At 32.3% G+C, this 25670-nt stretch overlaps 2 protein-coding genes and 1 long non-coding RNA gene across 3 annotated transcripts; 1 reads left to right on the top strand and 2 right to left on the bottom strand.

Moving 5' to 3' along the window:
* Positions 1 to 1265: 1265 nt before the first annotated feature.
* On the bottom strand, positions 1266 to 8535 carry LOC143079684 (uncharacterized). The gene is made up of 2 exons (XR_012979460.1): positions 8415 to 8535; positions 1266 to 3122 (listed from the first exon to the last, which is right to left on the bottom strand). It is a non-coding gene; the product is annotated as an uncharacterized LOC143079684 (long non-coding RNA).
* A 1006-nt stretch (positions 8536 to 9541) lies between these two features.
* On the bottom strand, positions 9542 to 15951 carry LOC143079682 (uncharacterized). The gene is made up of 10 exons (XM_076255166.1): positions 15799 to 15951; positions 15188 to 15312; positions 13831 to 13999; positions 13369 to 13474; positions 12664 to 12900; positions 12067 to 12167; positions 11637 to 11739; positions 10937 to 11063; positions 10340 to 10444; positions 9542 to 10048 (listed from the first exon to the last, which is right to left on the bottom strand). Exons 1-10 carry the CDS (start codon positions 15858 to 15860, stop codon positions 9918 to 9920), a joined length of 1266 nt encoding a protein of 421 aa, XP_076111281.1. The 5' UTR covers positions 15861 to 15951; the 3' UTR covers positions 9542 to 9917.
* A 463-nt stretch (positions 15952 to 16414) lies between these two features.
* On the top strand, positions 16415 to 25670 carry LOC143079683 (prefoldin subunit 4-like). Its single transcript, XM_076255167.1, has 4 exons — positions 16415 to 16518; positions 23198 to 23302; positions 24161 to 24236; positions 25415 to 25670. Exons 1-4 carry the CDS (start codon positions 16495 to 16497, stop codon positions 25612 to 25614), a joined length of 405 nt encoding a protein of 134 aa, XP_076111282.1. The 5' UTR covers positions 16415 to 16494; the 3' UTR covers positions 25615 to 25670.

The following is a 25670-nucleotide window of genomic DNA, read 5'->3' as shown; positions in this document are numbered from 1 at the left end:
ACGCGCGTTTCCTCTACAAAAGACTCATCAGTGACGCTTTAAAAAAAAATGTTTAAAAGGCCAAATAAAGTAAGAAGTTGAACTGTTGGATTTCCTGTTTGAATGGTCTTACACTGGTCATTTTAGGGGTCCTTTAAAGTGTGCTGTTCGGTGAGAGCCAATGCTCGGTGTTGAAGACCGTTCTTTGACGTATAATGGTTTACTTTTACAAATTGTGTCTATGATGGAGAGTTGTCTCATTGGTAGTCATATCATATCTTATATCTATTAAATACAAGTCTTAAAATACTTCCTTAGTTTGTTCGGCACATTAAAAACTAGGTTCTCGTCACCTTTTCCATCTTAATCAATATAATACTACTAATATAAGTGTGTTTACACATGAAACAGAATACTGAACAAAAGAAGCATTGATTATATGGTGACGGTACAATTAATCAATAAAATAAAACAATCACTCAAGCAAAACTATGATTATTGTTTCTCTTTTAAAACTAAATGATTCTTTAGTGACTGCAAGTGGATTAAGCATAAAGCTAACTTATTGGATTATCTTTCTTAAATAATTTGTCAAATTTATAAAGCGTAAATGTTACGGACGCCATCGCGAGCTGGTTGACTGTGTCAAGAAACGGGATAATTTAAAAGTTAATGATCCGACGAGAAGTTAAAACAAAAAAACTTTTATACAAAGTATGAATCATGTGTTCCTGACTATTTATTAGATTTAATCTCAAATATAAAGTATTCGTTACATAGTGTGCTAGTGACCTACCCTAATACGGTGTATATTGGGTCAGTGATTTCCGTATAGGGTGAGAGCGAAACACACCATGTAACTAATTTATTTTACCGACTGTCTTAACATGTGGTATCAAGACTGGTGACATATCAAAGCGAGCAAGTTTTCAATACCATTAGCATTAAGAAACTACTTGCATTGGTCATACGAAAACAAATGCCGGCAATAACAATTTGTTGGCTTTAAATGTGTTTTATGAATGTATTTCAATCTTTCTTCATCAATTCCTTCGTCTGTTGAAACCGTTAAGATTTTTTCAGTATCGTTTTGTTTTTTTTATTAAAGGACGTAACACACGTACTAACCATGTATTGAAATAAGTCCCGCCTTCTAACGTTATACGGAATATACACGCGCTCCATGCGGTTGCAGTTAACTAATCATATTCCTAGAAATGTATAGGATGTAAGATAAATTTTCGTTCTAGATAAATAAAGTGTATCTAAATTTTCTGAAAAATATATAAATTTCTATACATTTATTATCAAAATTACAAGTGTTAGTTATCAAAACTATGTAAGTTTTAAAAGTAACCATAATCTCTTTAAAATATTAACCCTTAGTTTCAACGTCCTCGTACCATCCGTCCGCGTCCTTATATTCCATGACTTGAACTGTTCCGTCGTCAAATCCGATCCAGATATTGTCGTGTATATCAACAGCAAAGGATGATGGTTGATTTTGGTATTGATCTATTTTGATAAGCTGTCCATTGTCATCTAAAAGATGCTGACGAAAGCAAACTCGATCCAAAATTGTAATGCGGCCATCTCTCAGAAATCCTGCACCAATAAATGAATATACAATGTTATCTTCAAACGATTTTTCATCTTTTGGTGGATATCTCATCTTGTGATTCCCTTGTTTGTCAAGAAGCTGTATCCACGACGATTTATCGTCTGGCGCACATGTAATACAAATGTTACCGTTTGTATACTCGTCCATGTATACTGGGTTTTCTATTTCAATATTGTTGGAAATCTTTAGCTCATTCGTTTTTGATTTTTTGTCAGAAAACCATTGAATTACTGCTCCCTTTTCTTTACTTCCTGGCAACTGGTAGTCACGTAGTAATAACGCGATATCTTTGTTTTTCTCTTGGGTTGATACGGTACAAATAGCTGACAAATTCTGATAATGTGCAGGTATATGAGAAACCAATTTGTTCATGACCGAAGTTCTTCTTTGAGTTCCAGTCATCTCTTGAAGTAATTTGGTTGACTTTCTGTTTCTAAGACCTATAAGTAAACCATGCTTTTTACATTTTCCAGCTGTAATTGGTTCTCCATCTATATGTGGAACGAGAGTGGTGAATTTTGGTTCTTGTTGTTTTAAATTTATCTCGCTGATATCCATTCCGATAACCCAAGCCTCGTAAACATTCGTCTTAGGTACAATGAAAGTTATAGATTTTTTACATTCAAACTGTTTAATGATCGTGTAGCTTAATTCTTTATTATAACTTGCTGAAGCCCCTGTAACAGTTGATTTTGAAACATAAATGTCACTGGAGTTTTCTTCGAAGTTTTTAGTTGTTATTTTTTCATTCACCGTAAAATCTGAATTAGTTTCTTTTGCATGTGAAACCGGTTCTAGATAATATGGGGAAGAGCTTCGTTCTTCTTTCTCCATTCCATGTGCACACGATTCTGTTTTCTCATCTTCCGGAATATGCTTGCACAGAAAAATATCCTGATAAAATTCTTTCTCTAAGTACTGCTGAGCTATCTCAAAACAAGATGGTTCGAGTTTCGGTATGGTTTCCGAATCGTGTTCTATATTCAAATTTTTTTTCAGTTCGAAGTCGTATTTTACAACATCAGATGGCAGTATGTCCGATTTCTGTTGTTGAATTTCTTCTGTTATGTGTGTTAGTTCACTATATCGTTTTTGATGATAATTTATAAATTCATCAAATTTCATGTTTCCTTTTAGTCTAGATTCTTCTAACGCTCGTATATTTTCCTTCTGTAGTTCATCAATAATTGTCTTTATCATTTGTGTTTTTGATCGAACATCTGCAATGTTTTCATCCATTGATTTGTTAAAAGATCCTTTAACATTTTTGGCTAGTTCCAACGTTCTTTTAATATGTGGAAGTTTTTTACTGGTAATTTCTTCAACACTTCCAATCAAACAATTTTTGTTCTTATTACCATATTCACGTAGTTTAATTTTTTTACATCTTATATGTTTTCCTTGTCCTGAAACACAGTCATCACAAACAAAGACATGACATTCTTCGCAAAAGAATCTGATTTCTTCTGAAGAATGTTGAAAGCATGTTTGAGGGGTTGACATCTTCCCGGTACATTTGCGTCTGAAATAAAGAAAAATAATAAACTTTTTTTGTGTTTAAATAAGAAATAAAACAAGAAAATTTTAAAGAACATTTTTCAAATGCCCTTCCTCGTGAAACAATTCGTCTAAATCTTTTAGAAATATTACAAATTTTGTGCTTCAACTACAAAATAACAGATCATACAATATGAGCTCTGAAACTGCTTCTCCTGTATTGTTTAACTGTCGCCCATTAGGTAAATTACAACTGACACGAGTTATATTGAGGAACAAACAAAACTTCGGGTTTTGAAGCACAGGTAATCGGAAAAAAGAAAGTAAATTTTTAAATTACGGGAAAGGATGACTGTCGATAGTTTTTCCATTGTGATTATAAATATTAAGATCATAACAAAGGAGGCTGTAATTGGTCAACAATTGTTATTTAGAAGCATTTAAACCAAAATTGTTATTCAAAGACTTATCTATCGTTCCCTTTTTGTTAATCTTATATTGCTAATGATTTATGATGATTACAATTCATCTCTTTTTTTAAATCGGTATTTCCAGATTTAAGTGAAAAAGTGCAAAGTTATGTATTAATATGCTTGAAGGGTTCCGTAAAACACGAATTATATGGCAGAATTGGAAATTTTGGAAACATTCCAGCAGCACCTGCATACGGGGTATATATCTCCCAATTGATACGATATTCCCGTGCTTGCATTTCCTATCATGATTTTCTTGATAGAGGGTTGCTGCTCACAAGGAAGCTATTAAACCAAGAGTTCCAAATGGTGAAGTTGAAATCATCCCTTCGTAAATTTTACGGACGCCATCACGAGTTGGTTGACCGTTATGGAATAACCGTATCACAAATGATATCGGATATGTTCCTTACGTCGTAACTACAATCCCCTTCCCTTTCCTGAATGTGACCTACCGAATTAGACTATTTACCGGGTTTGTTATCACATAAGCAACACGACGGGTGCCGCATGTGGAGCAGGATCTGCTTACCCTTCCGGAGCACCTGAGATCACCCCTAGTTTTTGGTGGGGTTCGTGTTGTTTATTCTTTAGTTTTCTATGTTGTGTCATGTGTACTATTGTTTTTCTGTTTGTCTTTTTCAGTCAGTTCAATTCTAAATAGACCACGCTTACTGGAATCATCACCTTTATTTTAGATAAAAGATTATTTGTCAAACGTTTTCGGATTATAACAAATGTCAATTAACTATAAACTTTTCAATTAATGGTTCTGTGAAACTTTGAGGGAAAATTGCCTATTTTTTTACCAGAGAATGGGAATGCAATTGAATTGAAAAGTAGAGATAGACTTAAGGTCCATCCAGTCGACAAGTACTTGAAGAAAGACCATTTTCTACATGGGAAAACGACTATACCAAGTTAGGAATATGACAGGTAATTTCCTTTCGTTTGATGTGTTTAAGCTGTCGATTTTGCAATTTGTTAAGGAACTTTTCGTTTTGAATTTTCCTTTGAGTTCGTTATTTTTCATTTTACTTTATACATACCATGACTTAATTAATAGTCCATAATATAGAAACTTACGATAATTTGTTAAAATGTCAACATAAACCAGTAACAGTGTGCATTTTTAAGTGTGACTATAAACGTTTTTAAAATACAATTTTAATAGCAAGACTTTTAAGTATCAAAATACAGTTGAACTTATTTATAATAACAATATTTGAAAGTTAAATGCTAGAATGTGTACCCTTTGTATGTCACTCAATATAGTTCGTAGGCACGAAAAGGATATTAAAACATCCTAGGGTATAACCGTAAAACGACACACAGGAACCCAAGTTTCATAATATAATACTTCAATGATATTTATAGGAGGGCAAGTTTTTTTAATCAGAATACCGAAAGCATATTACAAATGTTAATAATTTGAATTACAACTTTAAGAATTCAGGAAGCATGTTTTAGTTTTATTGTGTGTTCAATGTTTGACAACATGTGTCATTCCAAAATAGCAATATAATTAAGTTAATCATGCCGCATACACCATATGGTAATTGATCAACTCAATAGCTACAAACGGGTGCCGCATGTTGAGCAGGATCTGCTTACCCTTCCGGAGCACCTGAGATCACCCCTAGTTTTTTGGTGGGGTTCGTGTTGTTTATTCTTTAGTTTTCTATGTTGTGTCGTGTGTGCTGTTTTTTGTTTGTCTTTTTCATTTTTAGCCATGGTGTTGTCAGTTTGTTTTAGATTTATGAGTTTGACTGTCCCTTTGGTATCTTTCGTCCCTCTTTTATTAATTGTAAACAAAGCGTTGAATTTTTCGAAATGCTAATGATTTTCAATCCAAAGAAAAGTTTGCCTTAGCTGTATTTGGCCAAGTGTTTTCGCAATTTGGGGTCCTTAATGCTCTTCTACTTCGTACTCTTTTTAATTCTTTTGATCCGGCGGACAAAATTTTATTCCTGGATTATATGGTGAGTTTGTTAACTCAGTTAAAATGGCTTTTTTAGGTTCGATGATTTGTATTTGATTTGAATTTTTTTAGCATATTCTGATAAATTAAATTGTATACAGCGATACATGAGGAGATGCGTATTTCAGTTTATGAGTACTAGTACTATTGAATAAAAAAAATTTAACAATAAAACATTGAGCCGTCATAGATACCACGATTGAAACTTTGTATGTACCCCATAAACAGACACAAATGGACATGAAAATAGTCAGAATTTAATGAAATCCAAACAAATAGCAAATGGTATGTAACTACTCCAAAAGGGAATATTGACGAATGAAATATGTTGGTTTTTTTATTTATTTTTTTTTTAGATCTGAGCCAATCAACAATTTCAAGAAAAACAATTTATAAAATGTTTGTACGTTTGTGAGCGACAGTTAATGGAATATTGAGGATATGTTTCATATAGCATACAGTTTACCTTGCAGGAGGCCTCCTACGGGCCAAACATGGATATTTTTACATGATTTTAACAAACGTGCAACGAGCTTGATACTTTCATTACCAGCGGTAGCAGATTTCGATTGAACGTGGCTTCGTGGTTATACATATAGAACTGCCAAAAAAGTAAATAAAAAAAAATACCGAACTCCGAGGAAAATCCAAAACGGAAAGTCCCTTTTCAAATGGCAAAATCAAAATCTCAAACACATCAATCGAAAAGATAACTTTTGCCATAGTCCTGACTTGGTGAACATTTTCTAATGTAGAAAATGATGAAAAGCTTGGTTTTTTTTAGCTAACTAAAACTCTCATTTGTATGACAGTGGCATAAAATTCAATTACTTGACAAAAATGTGTGAATAAAACAAACAGACATAATAGTTACATATGTCAAAAATAGGGGTACAGCTGTTAGCATTATGTTATAGTCTTAATCATCATAAAAACAAACAAATATGTCAACAAAGACAAAAACAAAAAGGCATATAGACAAAGCACATTAGCAAAATACAAAAATTTACCATAGCACAATAACACAATGACGGGTGTATTTACAAAAAAGACAAATAAAAGAGGTGATTAAGATGATAAACAATATCAGTACCTATAATTTATACTTCTAGACCATCGTTCTTATTTGTGAAGTTAATATAGAATATTTATGAAGAATGTCTTGGTATCTTCCGATGAACTTTATTAAAAGAAGTACAGACGTAATTTGACATAACCTTGGTTCATCAGCTTTCTGCTCAGATACTTGTAATGTTTTATGAAGTCTGAGTAGCAGCTTCGGGCTCATGAATACTCAATGAGCTGAGAAATGTATATCCCATTTTTTAGCTGAAGTTCGTATACTACTACTAAGGTTGGGGAAATTGATAATTTCAAAATTAAAATCCTCTCGTTTGTCATAGATTCTGATACTGAGATGACCGCTTATGTCAAATTCGAGGTATAAGCCAAAAAATGAGGCAGGGGGAGCCATGTTTGTTGTTTCTTTTATTTATAGTTCTAGAGGATACATTGTTTGGGACCCAATCAGACCAGGTTTGATTGTTAATGTAAAGAACATTATAAGTATAATTAAATGATCTGGCTTCAAGTCGATGCCACTTTTTCAAATGTTTTTTTGCCGAATTGCGGTCCATGTATGACATTATTTCTCACTTTTTAATTCACACATACAATTTATATTTCATCTGGTTCCTCCTTCAAAATTTGAACCATGGCATACGATGGACGAGTTGCATACTCACTTTTACTAAAACCGTCACTTACCTGTAATAGAACTAGTATTTAATTTATTATGTTATTCAGTTTCAATTTCCTTCTGAATTACATAGGGGACAAAATGTTTATAAATACATATTTCGCAGTCAAAAGATCATAATTTAGACACTGTTAGAACCCATAAGATAATGAGAAGGTTATCGACAAAGGAATGGGTAGGGGTATTTTTTTTTACTTTTTTGGGGGGGGGGGGGGGAGGTGTCATTTTTATTTATTTATTTGAGGTAATAATTCGGTAAGGACATTTAAACTGGAAAGATTATTACATAGTGAAACAGATACTGCATTGTGTTTATGCTATTTTTACGGTGATTTCATTTTGTATATTTTTAGTTTGCTTGAAATACATATGTCGCAAAAGCAAAAATCCGCTTTAAATACAGATTACTAATTTCTTATACTAGCATTTATAAGCTTGGAGAAAACGTATTATTTGGATAAAACATTTTCAACCTAATACACAACAATAAGCAAAACATTACTAAACGATCGATTAACATTTGTAATACTTACCGATTTGTACATTATTTTATTTCAAATATTGAAACGCAGTCGTACTTTTAGATGACTGGATATGATAATTGCTCTATTTGTCTAAAGAAGCAACGTTTCAACATCAAACAAGATGTGCTATCCAGAAGCTGTACACGAGATAAACAGATTTCAATGAAGACCTAAGTCTCAGTGATATTTATGTCGTCATATATAAAGAGCTTGCATGACTGATTGTTGTTTGCTTATCTTCCAGTGGCAAACATGAGAAATGTTTCCTTCTTTGACTAACGATTGCGTCTTATTTTTCTCCTGCTTTTGTTTAAATAATACGCAAGCTATAATATTTCCCCCCTGAACCCTCAACAAACACACACACAAACAGATCTGAAAAAATCTAGCAGGGTAATGAGATTCATTTCCCACTGTAAATTTATATACAGTAGACAGTACATGTACCTGATGCCCCTACCATTGTGTTTGTGTACTTTGTTGTTTCTTATTTTTTACTAAGTTAAACCAGCTTCATCACTGCCAGTGTTGTGGTGGTTTTTTTTTCTAATATGGAACTGTATTTGTTGTATGTTCTTACTTTTTCCTACCTTTCTGTTGCTTTTACGATTCTTTTTTTCAGTTTTGATACGATTTGTATCCAGGAAGAATATTAAAGCAGGTAAAAACTTTAACTTTACTACCTGTTAAGTGTGGTGAATATTCAAATTGGTAATTTAAATTAACAATGAAATATGTGTTTATACACATTGTGCATGTATTTTTTCGCAATAAGGTATAAATAAAGTGTCAATTGAATTTTACTGCTTTAAATATATGAATTATACTAAACATAGCTAGTAAATGAAAATACAGCATGATTGATTTTTATTTTAGGCAAGAACATTTTATCATGTTCTTGTTTTATCTGAGACAAATAATATGATTAATTACTGATAGAGAAAGTAACAAGAATGGTGAATGTGAGATTACCCATCTAGCAAGTGACAATTTAGTACAGATTGGTTCGTCAATTCCCAGTACAAAGACAAGTAAGAAATAACCTTGTAGATTATACTTTCATTTAAAAGTGTAGTTCTTGCTATGCATATTTAAGGCGTATACAATATTATACCCAAGAAATACGCCATGAACTAAAAAAGACTATGAATGAATGATTATGTGTTTTTATTCACATAAATCAATACTTATAGAAAAGTACCATGCATCCTAAGTTCGATCTCTAGTTTTGTCTAGTAATTTTGAACTTTTAAACTTCTGCTCTATGTCACACATGCTTACAGTGTTTTGTTTATGATGTACTATGCTGACATGTCCAAGTCAGAAGCCTCTAGTCTTTGGTTTTTTTTAAATTTTAGTCATTTGTATGTTTCAGAGATTAGTGGTTACGTTCATTTTTACTGAACTAGTACACATTTTTGTTAAGGGGCTAGCTGAAGCCCGCTTCCAGGTGCTGGTTTTGTTGCTGTGTTGAAGATCCATTGGTGGCATTGGACTATTTTATGTTCCTTGGTCGGTTTGTTTTCTCTTTGCCACATTTGCCATTTCTGTTCTCAACTTTAATTCTATGTTATATTTATTTACCAGTCGAAATACAATTCTGAAGTGAAACAAGTATTCAAGTTTTAACACAGCTTATTCGATAAAAAAAAATCAGCTTGTAGGAGAACTGTGAATGAAGTTCAGAAATACTAAATAAGATCAATGCACAAAAATAAATATTTAATTAAAAATTCTATGAACTCACAATATATTAAACACTGCCATACAACACAAACAACAGAAAATCGATCATCTATTCTCTCTCGTCTCCCTCATGTAACACACACAAATACACACACTCTTTCGCAAGATCCACTTGCACAGAAAGTCATGTTCACTCCAACTTGCATAGACAAACAGGCTCTCACATACATAAACACACAAACACTCCCTCTCTAACTTGAACACACGGTCTCTCACTCTTTCACATAGACCGACACAAGATTCACTACCACATCATTACTGGAACATTATCGAAGAATACTTGAATGTGTAATCATTTAAAAAAAATAAACCAATAAGGTCAACATCTTCCCAATGTTTATGTTAACTTCATGTTTTCTGTTGATTTGCAAAAGAATCCCCATCTTTTTTGATTCCATGGGTTTGTCTTATACCATCCAAAGGAAACTTCTGACTCGTCTGTAGTGATCTTCAACTTAACGATCATTCCTGAAAATTAAAACGAATCGAGTTGAGGTTTTTCCTTTTGCATTCTTTAATTTAATAAATTTAAAAGATAGCTATGAGAAACAAATTAGTGCAATATTGTATAAAACTCGTCAAATATATATGTGAATACAAACAAAATATTATCTGCACTTTGGTTTGGTTGTTGTCTCTTTGACATACGTTTCCATTCTCAATTTTAATGATTATTCCTTGACCTTTAAAAAATGTAAAATTGGTATATCATGTTGTCATCATATATGCCTGGTGTACCTTTGGAACAGTTTTTCTTACCTTCCTTAACTTTGACAAAGCACTCGTTTGTTTTTTCTGACAAGTCTTTTGTCTTTACATAAGTGTTGATTAAAAAACCAAACTGGTTGTCTGGGCAACTGGCGTCTGCAAATGAATTATTGGGACCGTTAATATATATCAATCATTCAAATGGCCGATTGTTACACAGAAATAGTAGTAAATGGCAAATTGAAAAAAAATTCTCTAGAATAGTTTAGTGATATTGCATGTGTTTGACCTATTTGCTCTTGATTATATATGTGAAAGAACTTAACCGACGATAGAACTCATCGAATACTGGTTGACATCACAATTAGAAGCTGACCAAGTACGTTTGTGAAGAATTGATGATTAATATAGGCTTTTGTCTAACGGCTAATTCGAGAATCATAATGTTTATAAGAAAATAAAAAAGTTCAATCCCGAAAACGGTTCCGTTTACTAAAATACACAAAACAGACAATTGTATTGCAACTATAATAAATCAATGTTAAACCATTCACAAAGTCTCTGTGTTTGCTAATACACTTTCAGAAAACTGATGCATTGAAATTTTCGGCGTTATCCTATCAAAACAAACGTTATAAACTGACATACTATTGTTACTGCGTTGTTCGTTTGTCGCTTTAGATGGTTGTTCCTTCATCATCTGCATAGCTGATTTGTAACTAACAAACTGTGTATCTGGAAGCTTGGCTTTAAATCCATTTACAGTATGAAATTCCTACATAAAAATCCGTGTTATTATCAATACTGCTATCAAAGACCCCAAAAAAAATGTGTAGAAAGAGAGGTCCGAGCGCTTTAAAAGTGATACCCGGTAGTTTCATATGTATGTACATTTTGAACAAAATGAGATAAAATAAGATTTTTGTATTTTGTACCAAGACATTACTGTTTATTTTTTTTTAACTCAACAAGATATATTCCTATAATTTTTGAATTCAGGGAATATTCCTATGCCTCGTCAGAAGACTGATATGTTTTTGGAATAAACTTTTAAAAGCTACTCGGATATGAAATCCCTTCGTTTTATTTATTTTTTATTTATAACTTTTTATAGCCTATGTTACTGAGAGGTTCCCGTGACAGTAATCATGCTATCAATTAAATTACAATATCTGACACAATACTTATAAAAAAGAGAATGGGCAATATTACAAACATTGACTTGTAAGGAAAAGAGAACTCAATTTTGTTAAATTAGATAAAGATGTGAACAGGGTAGACTACCGAGAGAAATAATGGGACAAATGCTCGAAGCTATACTGAAAAAAATTGGTGTTTGAATAGTTACCTGTGGTGAACTGAACTGGTATTTAGAGCTAATTTTCCCTATAATTGATTCTGCAGCTAATCTGCAGTCAAAGTCGTCAATGTGTGGAAGTACTTCATAGAGCCTACAAGACATAAGAAAATCCGATAAATGAACTGTGCGGTGTGTGAATTTCTCGCTGGATTGAAGACCTATTTGTGACCTTCTGCTGTTGTCTGTTGTATGGTTGGGTTGTTGTCTCTTTGACACATTCCCCATATCCATTCTCTATTTTATGTTTTCCTGAACTGTTTGATGAGTATCTAAGGCGAGGTTTTTAAAGAAGAAGAAAATGAGGCAAACCGATACTTTTTTAACAATATGTACTGTTAAAATTTACCAGAAATCAGACAGTCCTCAATAACACAACAAATTAATCCACATTACAGTGTATATGAAATGAATAACTTACTTGTTAGTGTGTGCTGCTAAGATATACTTCATAGACACCAATCCACTATGTATACGATCTGTTAAGTTGAATCGTATATCATCCAACAGGTCATTTTCAAGCTAGATAATATATATGATTGTAACTAGGAGTTGTATCAAGACGAAATTAAAAATAAAACTCACAAAAATGTATCACAAACTATGACAATCCATCTATTATTGACTACTGTATACAAGTTAAGGTATCAAGTAAATTATTTCACGCAGATTTTAATGCTGTTTTACATCGTACACATGGTATTCATTGTGTTCCTTTGGGTCTTAAATTTGAAATGTCTTTTTAACTGATGGAACGTACGAACTGTGAAATGGTGGAGTTCGGTTATCTAAATGAAAGTAGATGAGACTCGGATATTTGTGTTTTTTTGTTGTTGTTGTTTTTTTTTTACAGTAAAATCAATTCGATTCGCATACACTAATGACTCAAGCCTGCATTTGATTTTCTTAGATTCAACTTCTTTACCATGCACACACTGAACCATTATATTCTCTAATTGATTAATAACTCTTGAACGGTTAGAATTTTAAACCATTACAATATTATTGCTAAACTAACCAATCTCAAGGCATTTCTAGTTATTTTTTCTTTTGATATCAAAGTTTGGTATATCTTCGCTGTTTCCGCTGCTTTTAGCTTTTTATCGTTTAGTGTCCTCTGTAACTGTTGAATGCTGTTTTCTCGTGATCTCAGGTCTTTACTCGATAGTTTGTCCGCCAAGTGCTTACGTGACAACTCGGCCGTCTTCAGGCATAACTCATATTTCTGTACCTTACTTTCAGCAATCCAACGCATCTTTAAATATAAATTTTGCACGTTAACAGACTTAATTTTCTTAGTGCTAGCTAAAAAACAGATCTACATGTGCTAACATTAAAGATAAGAGAGAAAATGTCCATATATAGCTTTCCCAATGGCGTCATGGTGCTCTTTGACTGTTAATGCATGGAGTCTTTTCGATTAGGGCTGAATGAAAATTTAGTCTTTGAAACTATTGGCTGTGAATAATAGCTTTCGATAACTGCAAATAATATAAAATCGGTACTTTGTTTCTTGTTTTTGATAGTATTGGAGTTTGGAGAAAAATATATGCTTCGTTGACCGTTAAAAACCAATGCATTATATGTTACCGGTGCAAAAATTTATCTCGAAACTAAAAAAAAAATAAAATATACATCTTGAACAAATAATAAAATTGAACCACCGATTTGTGAAAAATGTTATTTTATTATCACACGCGTGTCTTTTGCTGTAAAATATTACCTCTTGTTGTCGCTGAAGTTCTTTGTAAATATATGTATGTGTTCTCAGCAGTTTGTTCATTTCATCGACCTTGACATAGTATTCACTGGTTTTTATTTGATCAAATCTGAAAAATGTATAGAATTCCACTGTTACGATTTATTAGCTGCTTGTCTGTAAAGCTTTAAGTGTATTAACACAAGTATATTGACACCATTACTTTATATTTCGGAGACACGCAAGCCTTCATCACTTTACGTTTTGAATACATAAAAGCTACCAATATGGTGTACTGTATAGTTTGGATATACGCTAGTCTTTTGCCAGCAGGCCGATCGTTGATAAAAAGTTATCGAGTTTGTTTTGAGTTTAAGGAAAGAGCATTTTACAAATCGATGCTTTTCGTGTTAATGAATCGCTTTTTGACATGAAAATGTACAGCAAAACAAAATATACAATCTATTTTAAAATCAAACAACTTACGTTGGAATTGGAAGAATGCTGTCAGATGATGAAACCAGTTTGACGATTTTGTTCTGGATTCTTTCAGTAAATGACTTCTTATAACTCTCGCAAGCTGTTTCGTGTGCTCCAACAACACCCAACACCATTCCAGTCAGTAGATTAAACAACTTGTTTATTTCAGGAAATTCTGGGTGAAAAAAAAGAAAATAATCTACGTCACTCTCATGTGAATGTGCTAGCAAATTTAATATCTAAAATATAATTGCAAGTTATGTTTAACCGTTTCTTGTGGCTTTCTGATTTTTTTCATATCAAATCATAACAAAAAAACTTATCATTTAAGATCGTAGAACAATAAAGAAACAACGAACACTGCAGAACGGTGTTATGTACTCTATTGGGTTCACAGGCGTTGAAGTTCATGTCTAAGAAAGATTCTCCAAGTTTTGTAATACATGTATGTTATTTATATCGAAATATATATTATTCGCCTATAGATCTTCATATAGTCTTTTTTTTTAACAACATAATAATATCTATTCATCTAATCTTGCTTGTTACAAATTTCACCAAGAGTCCAAGCTTCTCTTGATTTGCCCTGTTAAAGGATGTATAGTTGTCTTATGCAGAGATTTATCAATGCTAAAAATTCTTTCTAATTAACAATAACATTGGACATCTTGACTTATATGCATCTATTCTTTTATTAAATTCATTTTCAAAAATACTAAAGACATCAACAGTTTTTGTTCTCTGCTCGGATACATAGTATGACTTATAAATAGAAAAACTTAATACTGTTAGTATATAATTCAAAAATAATATTTACTTTCTGTAATTTTATATCCAAAATACCAGATGTTGCAATTTAATATCAAAATCTATTTTACTTCTTTTAAAGAGTTCATAGATTTTTTGCCAAAATTTATTCAAATATCTACACCTCAGAAAATAGTGAGCATAATCTTCTTCTTGCCTACAAAAATTACACTTATCTGTCTTAGTTACTTTCCACTGCAATAACAGTTTTTTAGTTGGAACAATATAATGTAATAATTTCCATCTAAATATTTTTAATTTATTTTCAGTCATATATTCAAAAATAAATTTGTACAATGTATTCATATTAAGAGTTTCTTGTATTGGTAGGATTCTAAGCCATCTGTTTATCCCTATTGACGACTCTAGTTTTATACTTATCAAAAAGTTATATAACATTTTATTTGTTAATGATGTAGTCTGGGTTAAATTATTTTTCCATATGATTTTATTTCTCTGAATATTAACTGTAGTTTTGACAGAATTCTCTTTTTGGACAACTTGAATCCATTCTACTGGTATAGATTTTTTAATTTTAATCTTCATGTAGTCTTACCCATATTTTGTCTGTATGCCATCAGTTTCTTCGTGATGCTGTGTATTTGTTGATCGGGGAAATCTGCAGTTTCCGAATTTAAGTTAACCTCAAGGGTTTCGCTAATTGTAGCGAATACGTCAATTCTGGAGAAAAAAAAAACAATTCTTGACATCAGTTAATCTAATGAACTTACTTGCTTTATGTTGTAAATATGTCCTAATCTAAATATTAGTACAACACTATTAAATCTGCAAATTTACTAAAGCAAATGTTTGTTCTATCTTCGTCGGGAACACATGCTACTGGGATATTGTGACAACACCGTCTGCATTGTGGCTAGCACTCTAGACTTTCCGCCACCTAGACTGAATTAAGAGTTTAGCTTTCGGTGGCCTAGTGTTACCTATTCATTTCATTATAATCTAGAGTTGTTACACAGTACATTATATTTTATGCATTGAGATGAATTTGTTGCTTATTATTTAAAAACTATATCTTAAAGGATCGGTGTTGTAGTCACAGAAATAAGTATTTTGATATGGAACTTTAAAAAGGGAAAGCGTAGATAGAGTGACAACGCAATAAAGTTATACATAATTGCGAAACATTTTCAATAAAATATAACTCACGTTCTGTGTGCAACAGAAGTAATTCTGTAAATATCTGGAAAAACGACACAATCCATTCTCATTTCTTCGATTCCTTTTAAAAAGACTGCTTCTCCGAAATTTCTTGCTTGACTTTCCTTCGTAGTGAGGGAAAGATAGCCCGTATGATGGAAAGGGTAACGTCATAAACAGGACGTTTTCTTGTTGGACGTTGGAACAAAGGAAGAACGTCACAGATAAAGCGAATATTAGTTGGTTGGTGGACAATAATATAAAATGCTGTGACTCTTTATAGCGGAGTTTACGTAATTATATTTTGGAATTTTGTGAGTTTATTTTTCTTCTAAACATATTCAAATTTATGATTTCTTTTTGTCATTGAATTCAATTTATAGTTAAAACAACATTCCAGTATACGGATATGGATAGTAAACTGCACATTGCCAGAAAACAAAGAAATAGTGATGGCAACGTTAAATACATTAATAAAGTAATGCAAATAGACAGGAAATAATAAAAAGTAAATTAAAAACATTGATTTACAAAATTTTAATCTGCTAACCGAGACCCTGTGGTCTGAGTTGCCATTATAGACAGTCCGATATGACTATATAGAAGGTCCAAAAAGTTTTGGTCCGAATTCACCATGCAAACAAACCTATAGATTCACACGTTTCTCTCCCCCGTACCCTTTTTACTCTACATTCTCAACTCGTCATGGCAAGCCCAAACAAACCAAAGGTATTTTATCAATATTGAATAAGGACATATACAAACCATTGTTTTTCTATGTCTCTGGTAACAACAGTAGTTTTAATTAATGCATCGTCCTATCTGATTTGTTTGTTTTCATCATCCAGGTTCATAATCGCTTATTTTTTACATATAACTTTTGAGTGAATTATTTTCATTTGCATTTCAATTCACAGACGAGTGATGCTGTATTGTAACGTGCACGTTAGTTTTGTAGACAAAACACTCTGCAATATAATATATCCCCTTTGAAGTTATAGGCTAGCAACTTTCAATGTCCATGATGCCTGTCAGTGCCATGCTTCTGGTGAATTTTATTCTTGAAATAAATATTTTTTGTCCCAATTTTTATGGATAAACATATGATGAATTTTTGTCTTGTCATTAAATATAATGTTAAACCATAGTAGGTAAAAGTTTAATAAATCTAACTGTTTTTTGAAAGTCCATGGATGGTTCCAACGGGATTTGACCCCTATATCTCGAGATCTAAAGGCAGCTCTCTAACCAATTGAGCCAAAGAAGATCTTCCCTAACTCAACTAGTTAGACTACCCCTATATCTCAAGGTCTACAACACTCTTCCCCCTTTTCTTTTTTCGGGCTGCGTACCATCCATCCATCCGACCAACTCACAGGTCCACTACTGTACAACCTCAAGACTTCTACTCGGAAATCCTCTGGCCAGTTCCTTAGATGCCACCTAGAATTGCCATGGTTATCCTACATGTATGACCGGCTGGTCAAACCTCATGACCAATTCTAACATCTCACTGCCAGGCCATATTCTATATACAATTTTTGTACCAGTAGCAGATGCTCCCAGCGCCTGTTGTGAAAATCCATGGATGGTACCAGTGGGATTCGACCCCTCTATCTCAGGTAGCAATACACAGTTAGGAAAAAAACTTAAAATTGACACTCATAATTTTTAAACACCCTCTTTCCCCTTCAGTCTTACAAAGAAGGCTTTATATGTGTGTTATGCATGTATATACTTATAGAAAGAGAATCTTCCATAGATTTCATTTCTAATGGTCATAAGGGTGAAATATAATCCCTCTTGGGTGTAACCATGGCAACAATCTGCATTTCTTAGATACAAAATATAGCAAAAAAGGGGGGTGAACATGTCACAAAAGTCTCCAAAATTTGGTCTAAAGGAAAATTTCAATCAATTACAGTAATACCTTTCCTGAATCCATAGGTTTATATCTATCAAGTGGTCCCAAAAAAATCATATGCTTATCTGCTCGTTTTTCCATAAAATTGAATTGAAAAGATCGAGCGCAAAATCTTTGTTGATAAACACTACAATAATGTATGGACCTATGAACGGTACGGATAGGAAAATACGGACTGTCAATCATATAAATGGCCTATAAAACATGTTAAAAACAATCTTAATGTTCATATAAACCCACTAAGAAGGCTATATTATTCTTCAATTATCTAAAAATCAATTTTATTGTACAAAAACTTTCATATTTAAAAAATTCACAGGGGCCATAATGCGAAACTAAACTTCTAACTGTGTATTGCTACCTTAAGGATTAACATTTTTTTTCCCAATTCCACTTTAAATGGATTTCTGTTTTCTACTAGCTAAAACGAGCAAATTGGCCTGCTAGTTTTGAAAATCGGTTCAGAAATAAATATTTTATGAAGGTTAGCAGTTGACACTGAAATGCAACAAAAAAGTGATTTTATGAAACATGCCATGTCAAAGTGCATTTTCTCCTTTTTTAGTCAAATTTCTAAAACTATACCTTCTAAGCCTGTCTTTTCTTGTTTAAAAACTTAAATTAACCTTAACAGTAGACAAATTTTACAAGTTTAAGCTATTTTAAAGCTCTAGAATGTCAATTTTGTTGTGTATTACCATACCAAAGCCTTGGTTAAAATTTAGTAAATACTGAATTCATTTATAATAGCGGGAAAAAATTTAGGCTTAATTCATGCTAAATTGTGACTTTATACTTGCTAAAATAATAAATTTGATTTAGTCGCATGAAAAAATATAAAGCGTTCCCTTCTAAGGTTTCTACATAACGCGCAATCTTCTTTTCCAAGGGGTAGCCAATAAAGTTTCAATTTATGACGGAACCAAGTCTTTTTGTCAAAATGTCTATATTGGTTGCTAAGGACAATAAACAACAAAACTAACATATATTGTCATTCTAAAGGTTGTTTCTCCCTCAGAATTGTATCTATAACCTAGTTATCAATAGATTTGTGGTATGATTTGTCTTAAAAAAAGCAATTCTTTGCTTTGTCAAATGCCATAAGGTACAAATGTAGCAATACACAGTTAGGAAAAAAACTTAAAATTGACACTCATAATTTTTAAACACCCTCTTTCCCCTTCAGGCTTTATATGTGTGTTATGAATGTATATACTTATAGAAAGAGAATCTTCCATAGATTTCATTTCTAATGGTCATAAGGGTGAAATATAATCCCTCTTGGGTGTAACCATGGCAACAATCTGCATTTCTTAGATACAAAATATAGCAAAAAAGGGGGGTGAACATGTCACAAAAGTCTCCAAAATTTGGTCTAAAGGAAAATTTCAATCAATTACAGTAATACCTTTCCTGAATCCATAGGTTTATATCTATTAAGTGGTCCCAAAAAAATCATATGCTTATCTGCTCGTTTTTCCATAAAATTGAATTGAAAAGATCGAGCGCAAAATCTTTGTTGATAAACACTACAATAATGTATGGACCTATGAACGGTACGGATAGGAAAATACGGACTGTCAATCATATAAATGGCCTATAAAACATGTTAAAAACAATCTTAATGTTCATATAAACCCACTAAGAAGGCTATATTATTCTTCAATTATCTAAAAATCAATTTTATTGTACAAAAACTTTCATATTTAAAAAATTCACAGGGGCCATAATGCGAAACTAAACTTCTAACTGTGTATTGCTACCTTAAGGATTAACATTTTTTTTCCCAATTCCACTTTAAATGGATTTCTGTTTTCTACTAGCTAAAACGAGCAAATTGGCCTGCTAGTTTTGAAAATCGGTTCAGAAATAAATATTTTATGAAGGTTAGCAGTTGACACTGAAATGCAACAAAAAAGTGATTTTATGAAACATGCCATGTCAAAGTGCATTTTCTCCTTTTTTAGTCAAATTTCTAAAACTATACCTTCTAAGCCTGTCTTTTCTTGTTTAAAAACTTAAATTAACCTTAACAGTAGACAAATTTTACAAGTTTAAGCTATTTTAAAGCTCTAGAATGTCAATTTTGTTGTGTATTACCATACCAAAGCCTTGGTTAAAATTTAGTAAATACTGAATTCATTTATAATAGCGGGAAAAAATTTAGGCTTAATTCATGCTAAATTGTGACTTTATACTTGCTAAAATAATAAATTTGATTTAGTCGCATGAAAAAATATAAAGCGTTCCCTTCTAAGGTTTCTACATAACGCGCAATCTTCTTTTCCAAGGGGTAGCCAATAAAGTTTCAATTTATGACGGAACCAAGTCTTTTTGTCAAAATGTCTATATTGGTTGCTAAGGACAATAAACAACAAAACTAACATATATTGTCATTCTAAAGGTTGTTTCTCCCTCAGAATTGTATCTATAACCTAGTTATCAATAGATTTGTGGTATGATTTGTCTTAAAAAAAGCAATTCTTTGCTTTGTCAAATGCCATAAGGTACAAATGTAGCAATACACAGTTAGGAAAAAAACTTAAAATTGACACTCATAATTTTTAAACACCCTCTTTCCCCTTCAGGCTTTATATGTGTGTTATGCATGTATATACTTATAGAAAGAGAATCTTCCATAGATTTCATTTCTAATGGTCATAAGGGTGAAATATAATCCCTCTTGGGTGTAACCATGGCAACAATCTGCATTTCTTAGATACAAAATATAGCAAAAAAGGGGGGTGAACATGTCACAAAAGTCTCCAAAATTTGGTCTAAAGGAAAATTTCAATCAATTACAGTAATACCTTTCCTGAATCCATAGGTTTATATCTATCAAGTGGTCCCAAAAAAATCATATGCTTATCTGCTCGTTTTTCCATAAAATTGAATTGAAAAGATCGAGCGCAAAATCTTTGTTGATAAACACTACAATAATGTATGGACCTATGAACGGTACGGATAGGAAAATACGGACTGTCAATCATATAAATGGCCTATAAAACATGTTAAAAACAATCTTAATGTTCATATAAACCCACTAAGAAGGCTATATTTTTCTTCAATTATCTAAAAATCAATTTTATTGTACAAAAACTTTCAGATTTAAAAAATTCACAGGGGCCATAATGCGAAACTAAACTTCTAACTGTGTATTGCTACCTCAGGATCTAAAGTCAGCGCTCTAACCAATTGATTGAGCCAAAGAAGATCTTCCTTAACTTAACTAGCAGACTATCTTAATATCTCCAGGTCTACAACATAATGTAACAATGATAACATGAACAATATATAACACAAGGTAACTATAGACACACATGTTATTGTTACATTCATAATAGTCCAAATCCCGTAATTGACCCTGTAATAAGAGATCCCTTCTTTAGTTGTCTCCCTTATGAGGGACATTCATTTTTTAGCTCACCTGGCCCGAAGGGCCAAGTGAGCTTTTCCCATCACTTTGCGTCCGTCGTCGTTAACTTTTACAAAAATCTTCTCGTCTGAAACTGCTGGGCCAAATTAAACCAAACTTGGCCACAATCATCATTGGGGTATCTAGTTTAAAAAATGTGTCCAGTGACCCGGCCAACCAACCAAGATGGCCGCCATGGCTAAAAATAGAACATAGGGGTAAAATGCAGTTTTTTGCTTATAACTCAAAAACCAAAGCATTTAGAGCAAATCTGATAGAGGTAATATTGTTGATCAGGTCAAGATCTATCTGCCCTGAAATTTTCAGATGAATCGGACAACCTGTTGTTGGGTTGCTGCCCCTGAATTGGTAATTTTAAGGAAATTTTGCTGTTTTTGGTTATTATCTTGAACATTATTATAGATAGAGATAAACTGTAAACAGCAATAATGTTCAGCAAAGTAAGATTTACAAATAAGTCAACATGACCGAAATGGTCAGTTGACCCCTTTAGGAGTTATTGCCCTTTATATTCAATTTTTAACCATGTTTCGTAAATCTTAGTAATCTTTGACAAAAATCTTTTCCTCTGAAACTACTGGGCCAAATTAATCCAAACTTGGCCACAATCATCTTTGGGGTATCTAGTTAAAAAAATGTGTCCGTTGACTCTGTCTTCCAACCAAGATGGCCGCCACGGCTAAAATTAAACAAAGGGGTAAAATGCAGTTTTTGGGTTTTAACTCAAAAACCAAAGCATTTAGAGCAAATCTGACATGGTGTAAAATTGTTTATCAGGTCAAGATCTATCTGCCCTGAAATTTTCAGATGAATCGGACAACCCTTTGTTGGGTTGCTGCCCCTGAATTGGTAATTTTAAGGACATTTTGCTGTTTTTGGTTATTATCTTGAACATTATTATAGATAGAGATAAACTGTAAACAGCAATAATGTTCAGCAAAGTAAGATTTACAAATAAGTCAACCTGACCGAAATGGTCAGTTGACCCCTTTAGGAGTTATTGCCCTTTATAGTCAATTTTTAACCATGTTTCGTAAATCTTAGTAATCTTTTACAAAAATCTTCTCCTCTGAAACTACTGGGCCAAATTAATCCAAACTTGGCCACAATCGTCTTTGGGGTATTTAGTTAAAAAAAAATGTGTCCAGTGACTCGGTCTTCCAACCAAGATGGCTGCCACGGCTAAAATAGAACAAAGGGGTAAAGTGCAGTTTTTGGGTTATAACTCAAAAACCAAAGCATTTAGAGCAAATCTGACATGTGTAAAATTGTTAATCAGGTCAAGATCTATCTGCCCTGAAATTTACAGACCAATCGGACAACCCTTTGATGGGTTGCTGCCCCTGAATTGGTAATTTTAAGGACATTTTGCTGTTTTTGGTTATTATCTTGAATATTATTATAGATAGAGATAAACTGTAAACAGCAATAATGTACAGCAAAGTAAAACCTGAAAAGAAGTCAACATGACCAAAATGGTCAATTGACCCCCTAAGGAGTTATTGCCCTTTATATAGTCATTTTTTAACAATTTTCACAAAATTTGTAAAATTTTACTAACATTTTCCACTGTAACTACATTTTTGTACTGGGCCAAGTTCATTATAGATAGAGATTATTGTAAGCAGCAAGAATATTCAGTAAAGTAAGATCTACAAACACATCACCAACACCAAACCACAATTTTGTCTTGAATCCATCTAACAGTGTGTCCTTTGTTTAATATTCACATAGACCAAGGTGAGCGACACAGGCTCTTTAGAGCCTCTAGTTTTTACAATAGAGAGCTAACAGAAAGAGCAAATTTACCTGTGCGTAATGTGAGTAATCTTTAAGGTTTTCAAATCTTTTAAATACATTAATTTGTTGTTACATGTATATATATGATTAAGCTTTTTTTGTGTTGTTGGAATATGCACTAAATTTAAAATACATTTACCCCACATCAGGCACATCTCCATAAATCATTTGAACTAAAGATAACAATGAATGTCTTGTTTATATTAGTATTTCTTAATATATGATTTAAATTCTTTTTATTTTGTAAGGATAAAGACATCAAAGTAACTTTCGAAGACCAACAAAAGATCAATAAATTTGCCAGAAATAATGCAAGACTTCAAGATTACAAAGAAGAGGTGAAAAACAAAAAGGTAAAAGAACAGTCACGATAGTATTTATTATACATATATATGTCAATTATTGACTCAAAAGTTATTTATGTTGACCTGAAAATTTTCAATCAATTAATTCCAATTTTGCATGTAATATTTTCATGATTTTGTAATTTGTAATTAATAAATATACATGTTATTAAAACTTAACTTGCAACGTCAACTCTATTTGAACAAATCCGGAAATCAAAATAGACATTTGTTTTTGGTGTTGTTCACTAGAAAATAAAAGAAAATCATTTTAAAAGTAAGTTAACATGTACATGTATTTGTTCATTTTATTCTCATGTAACAGTTGATTTTCTAAAACGTTTTGGCATCATAAAAACAAAATGGATTGCTTTTGAACACATATTATATAGTCCAATTCGAAGTACAAAAGTTCCAAATTTTCCTGTTAGATAAGAAATAATTCTATCATGCTCTATATGAATTTAAACATGGGTAGGCATTATGTTTGTCAACATTTAACACCTTAAGCTTGGCTAAGCTCAGTATAAAGATAAAGCATGGCATGAAAGAATTATTTCTTAAACAAGTCTTTAGAAAATTTGTACTTCATTGAGCATTTGAATTTGTTGTACCTGTACCCACAAAAATGGGTATCACAGGAATAATGAATAAATATCATTTGAGACATTACACAGTTTGATTTATTAGTTATCTTCTATGGATTGTTAAATTGTAAACCTCAGATTATAAAGTTTCAAAATTTATTTATCTAGAGTGGAACAAGAGTGTGATTCCATAGACTCTATATTGAAATTTTTGAGTTTAATTTAGTTTGTTAATGTTTTTGAAACAAGTATAATATAAATTTCTGACATGTTTTTGTAGAAAGAGCTCCAAAATGTAGAGGATGCAGAAAATGATCTTTTGATGAGAGAAGACGATACAGAACCTGTTCCATATCCTTTAAATATACAATTTACATTTTAAAATTGTTAACAGGAGTCTATAGTTCAGGGGAGATACAATGTAACTGCTAATTAAATATTATAAGAAGATGTGGGATAAGTTCCAATGAGACTCATAGATCATAGTACGGCCTTCGACACGGAGCCTTGAATTGGCTCACACTGAACAGCTAGATATAAAGGGCCCCAAAAATGACAATGAATGTGAAACAATTCACACATAAAAAAACAACATTTATAGATATAACAAGATGTGGTATGAGTGCCAATAAGACAACTCTCCATCCAAGTCACAATTTGTAAAAGAAAAACCATTATAATTCAAAGTATGGTCTTCAACAAGGAGATTTGGCTCAGCAAGCTGTAAAGGGCCCAAAAATGACAAGTGTAAAACCATTCAAAGGTGAAAACTAATGGTTTAATCTATATAAAAAATGAGAAACTTTTATGAACCACATCAACAAACAACAACTACTGAACATCAGAATATTGACTTAGGACAGGTGAAAACAAATGCAGTGGGTTTAAACGTTATAATAGGTACCAACCTTACCCGAAACAATAGTGCATTTTATGACAACATAGAAAGACACACTATAAAATATTACTTGAAAGAGCTTTTGGTTTAATCTACATGTATATATATAAAAAACGAAAAAAGAGAAACACATCAACAAAAGACAATCACTGATCAACAGGTTCCTGATTTAGGACAGGTGCAAACTTCACTCTCTTATGAAACAGTAGTAAAACATAAAACATTACAGCATAGAAAGCAACATTGAAGTTCAAAATCCTGTCGTTACTAGTTTTGTTTATGATGATTTTTTAATAACATAATCTATTCATACTGTTAGATATTAGATGGTATAGATCTCTAAAAAAAATAACTCAAAAGATTTTGTCTCACCAAGGATAATTTTTTTTGTTTTTTTTTGCTTTGACTTGAACAATGTATTAGTTTGTTGTTAGATCAGTTTATGGGGCCCTATTGCATATGTTATTCATTTGAACTCGTCCTGAATACACACGAGCTATTTGCCACTGGAACTTAAGCAATATCATCTGGTATAACGTTTAAATACCGAGGAAAATCTGTAACACAAAAGTTTTATAAGTGATCCTTCTGTCATCAAGATAACAATGCATTCCTCCTTAACATGTCTTACATATCAGATTGGTGAAGTATTTGTAAGTTTTACAACAGATGGAGTAGGAGAAATGTTAGAAAAAGCCAAAGCTACTTTAGAAGAAGAGATCAAAACCATAGAAAACCAGGCTGAATTTCACAAAAAGATACTTCAGGACCTGAAAGTTGAGCTTTACGCTAAATTTGGAAATGAGATTAATTTAGAGGCTGAAGATGATTCATAGCCATCGAACTCACTCGTATAATTTGAGACCATTTATAAATAAATTCATTTCTGGTT

Source organism: Mytilus galloprovincialis, chromosome 6 (assembly GCF_965363235.1).
Source record: "Mytilus galloprovincialis chromosome 6, xbMytGall1.hap1.1, whole genome shotgun sequence".
In the NCBI taxonomy this organism is placed as follows: domain Eukaryota; kingdom Metazoa; phylum Mollusca; class Bivalvia; order Mytilida; family Mytilidae; genus Mytilus; species Mytilus galloprovincialis.
Note: the sequence above shows the minus strand (reverse complement) of the source record. Positions and strands in the feature narration are given on the sequence as shown.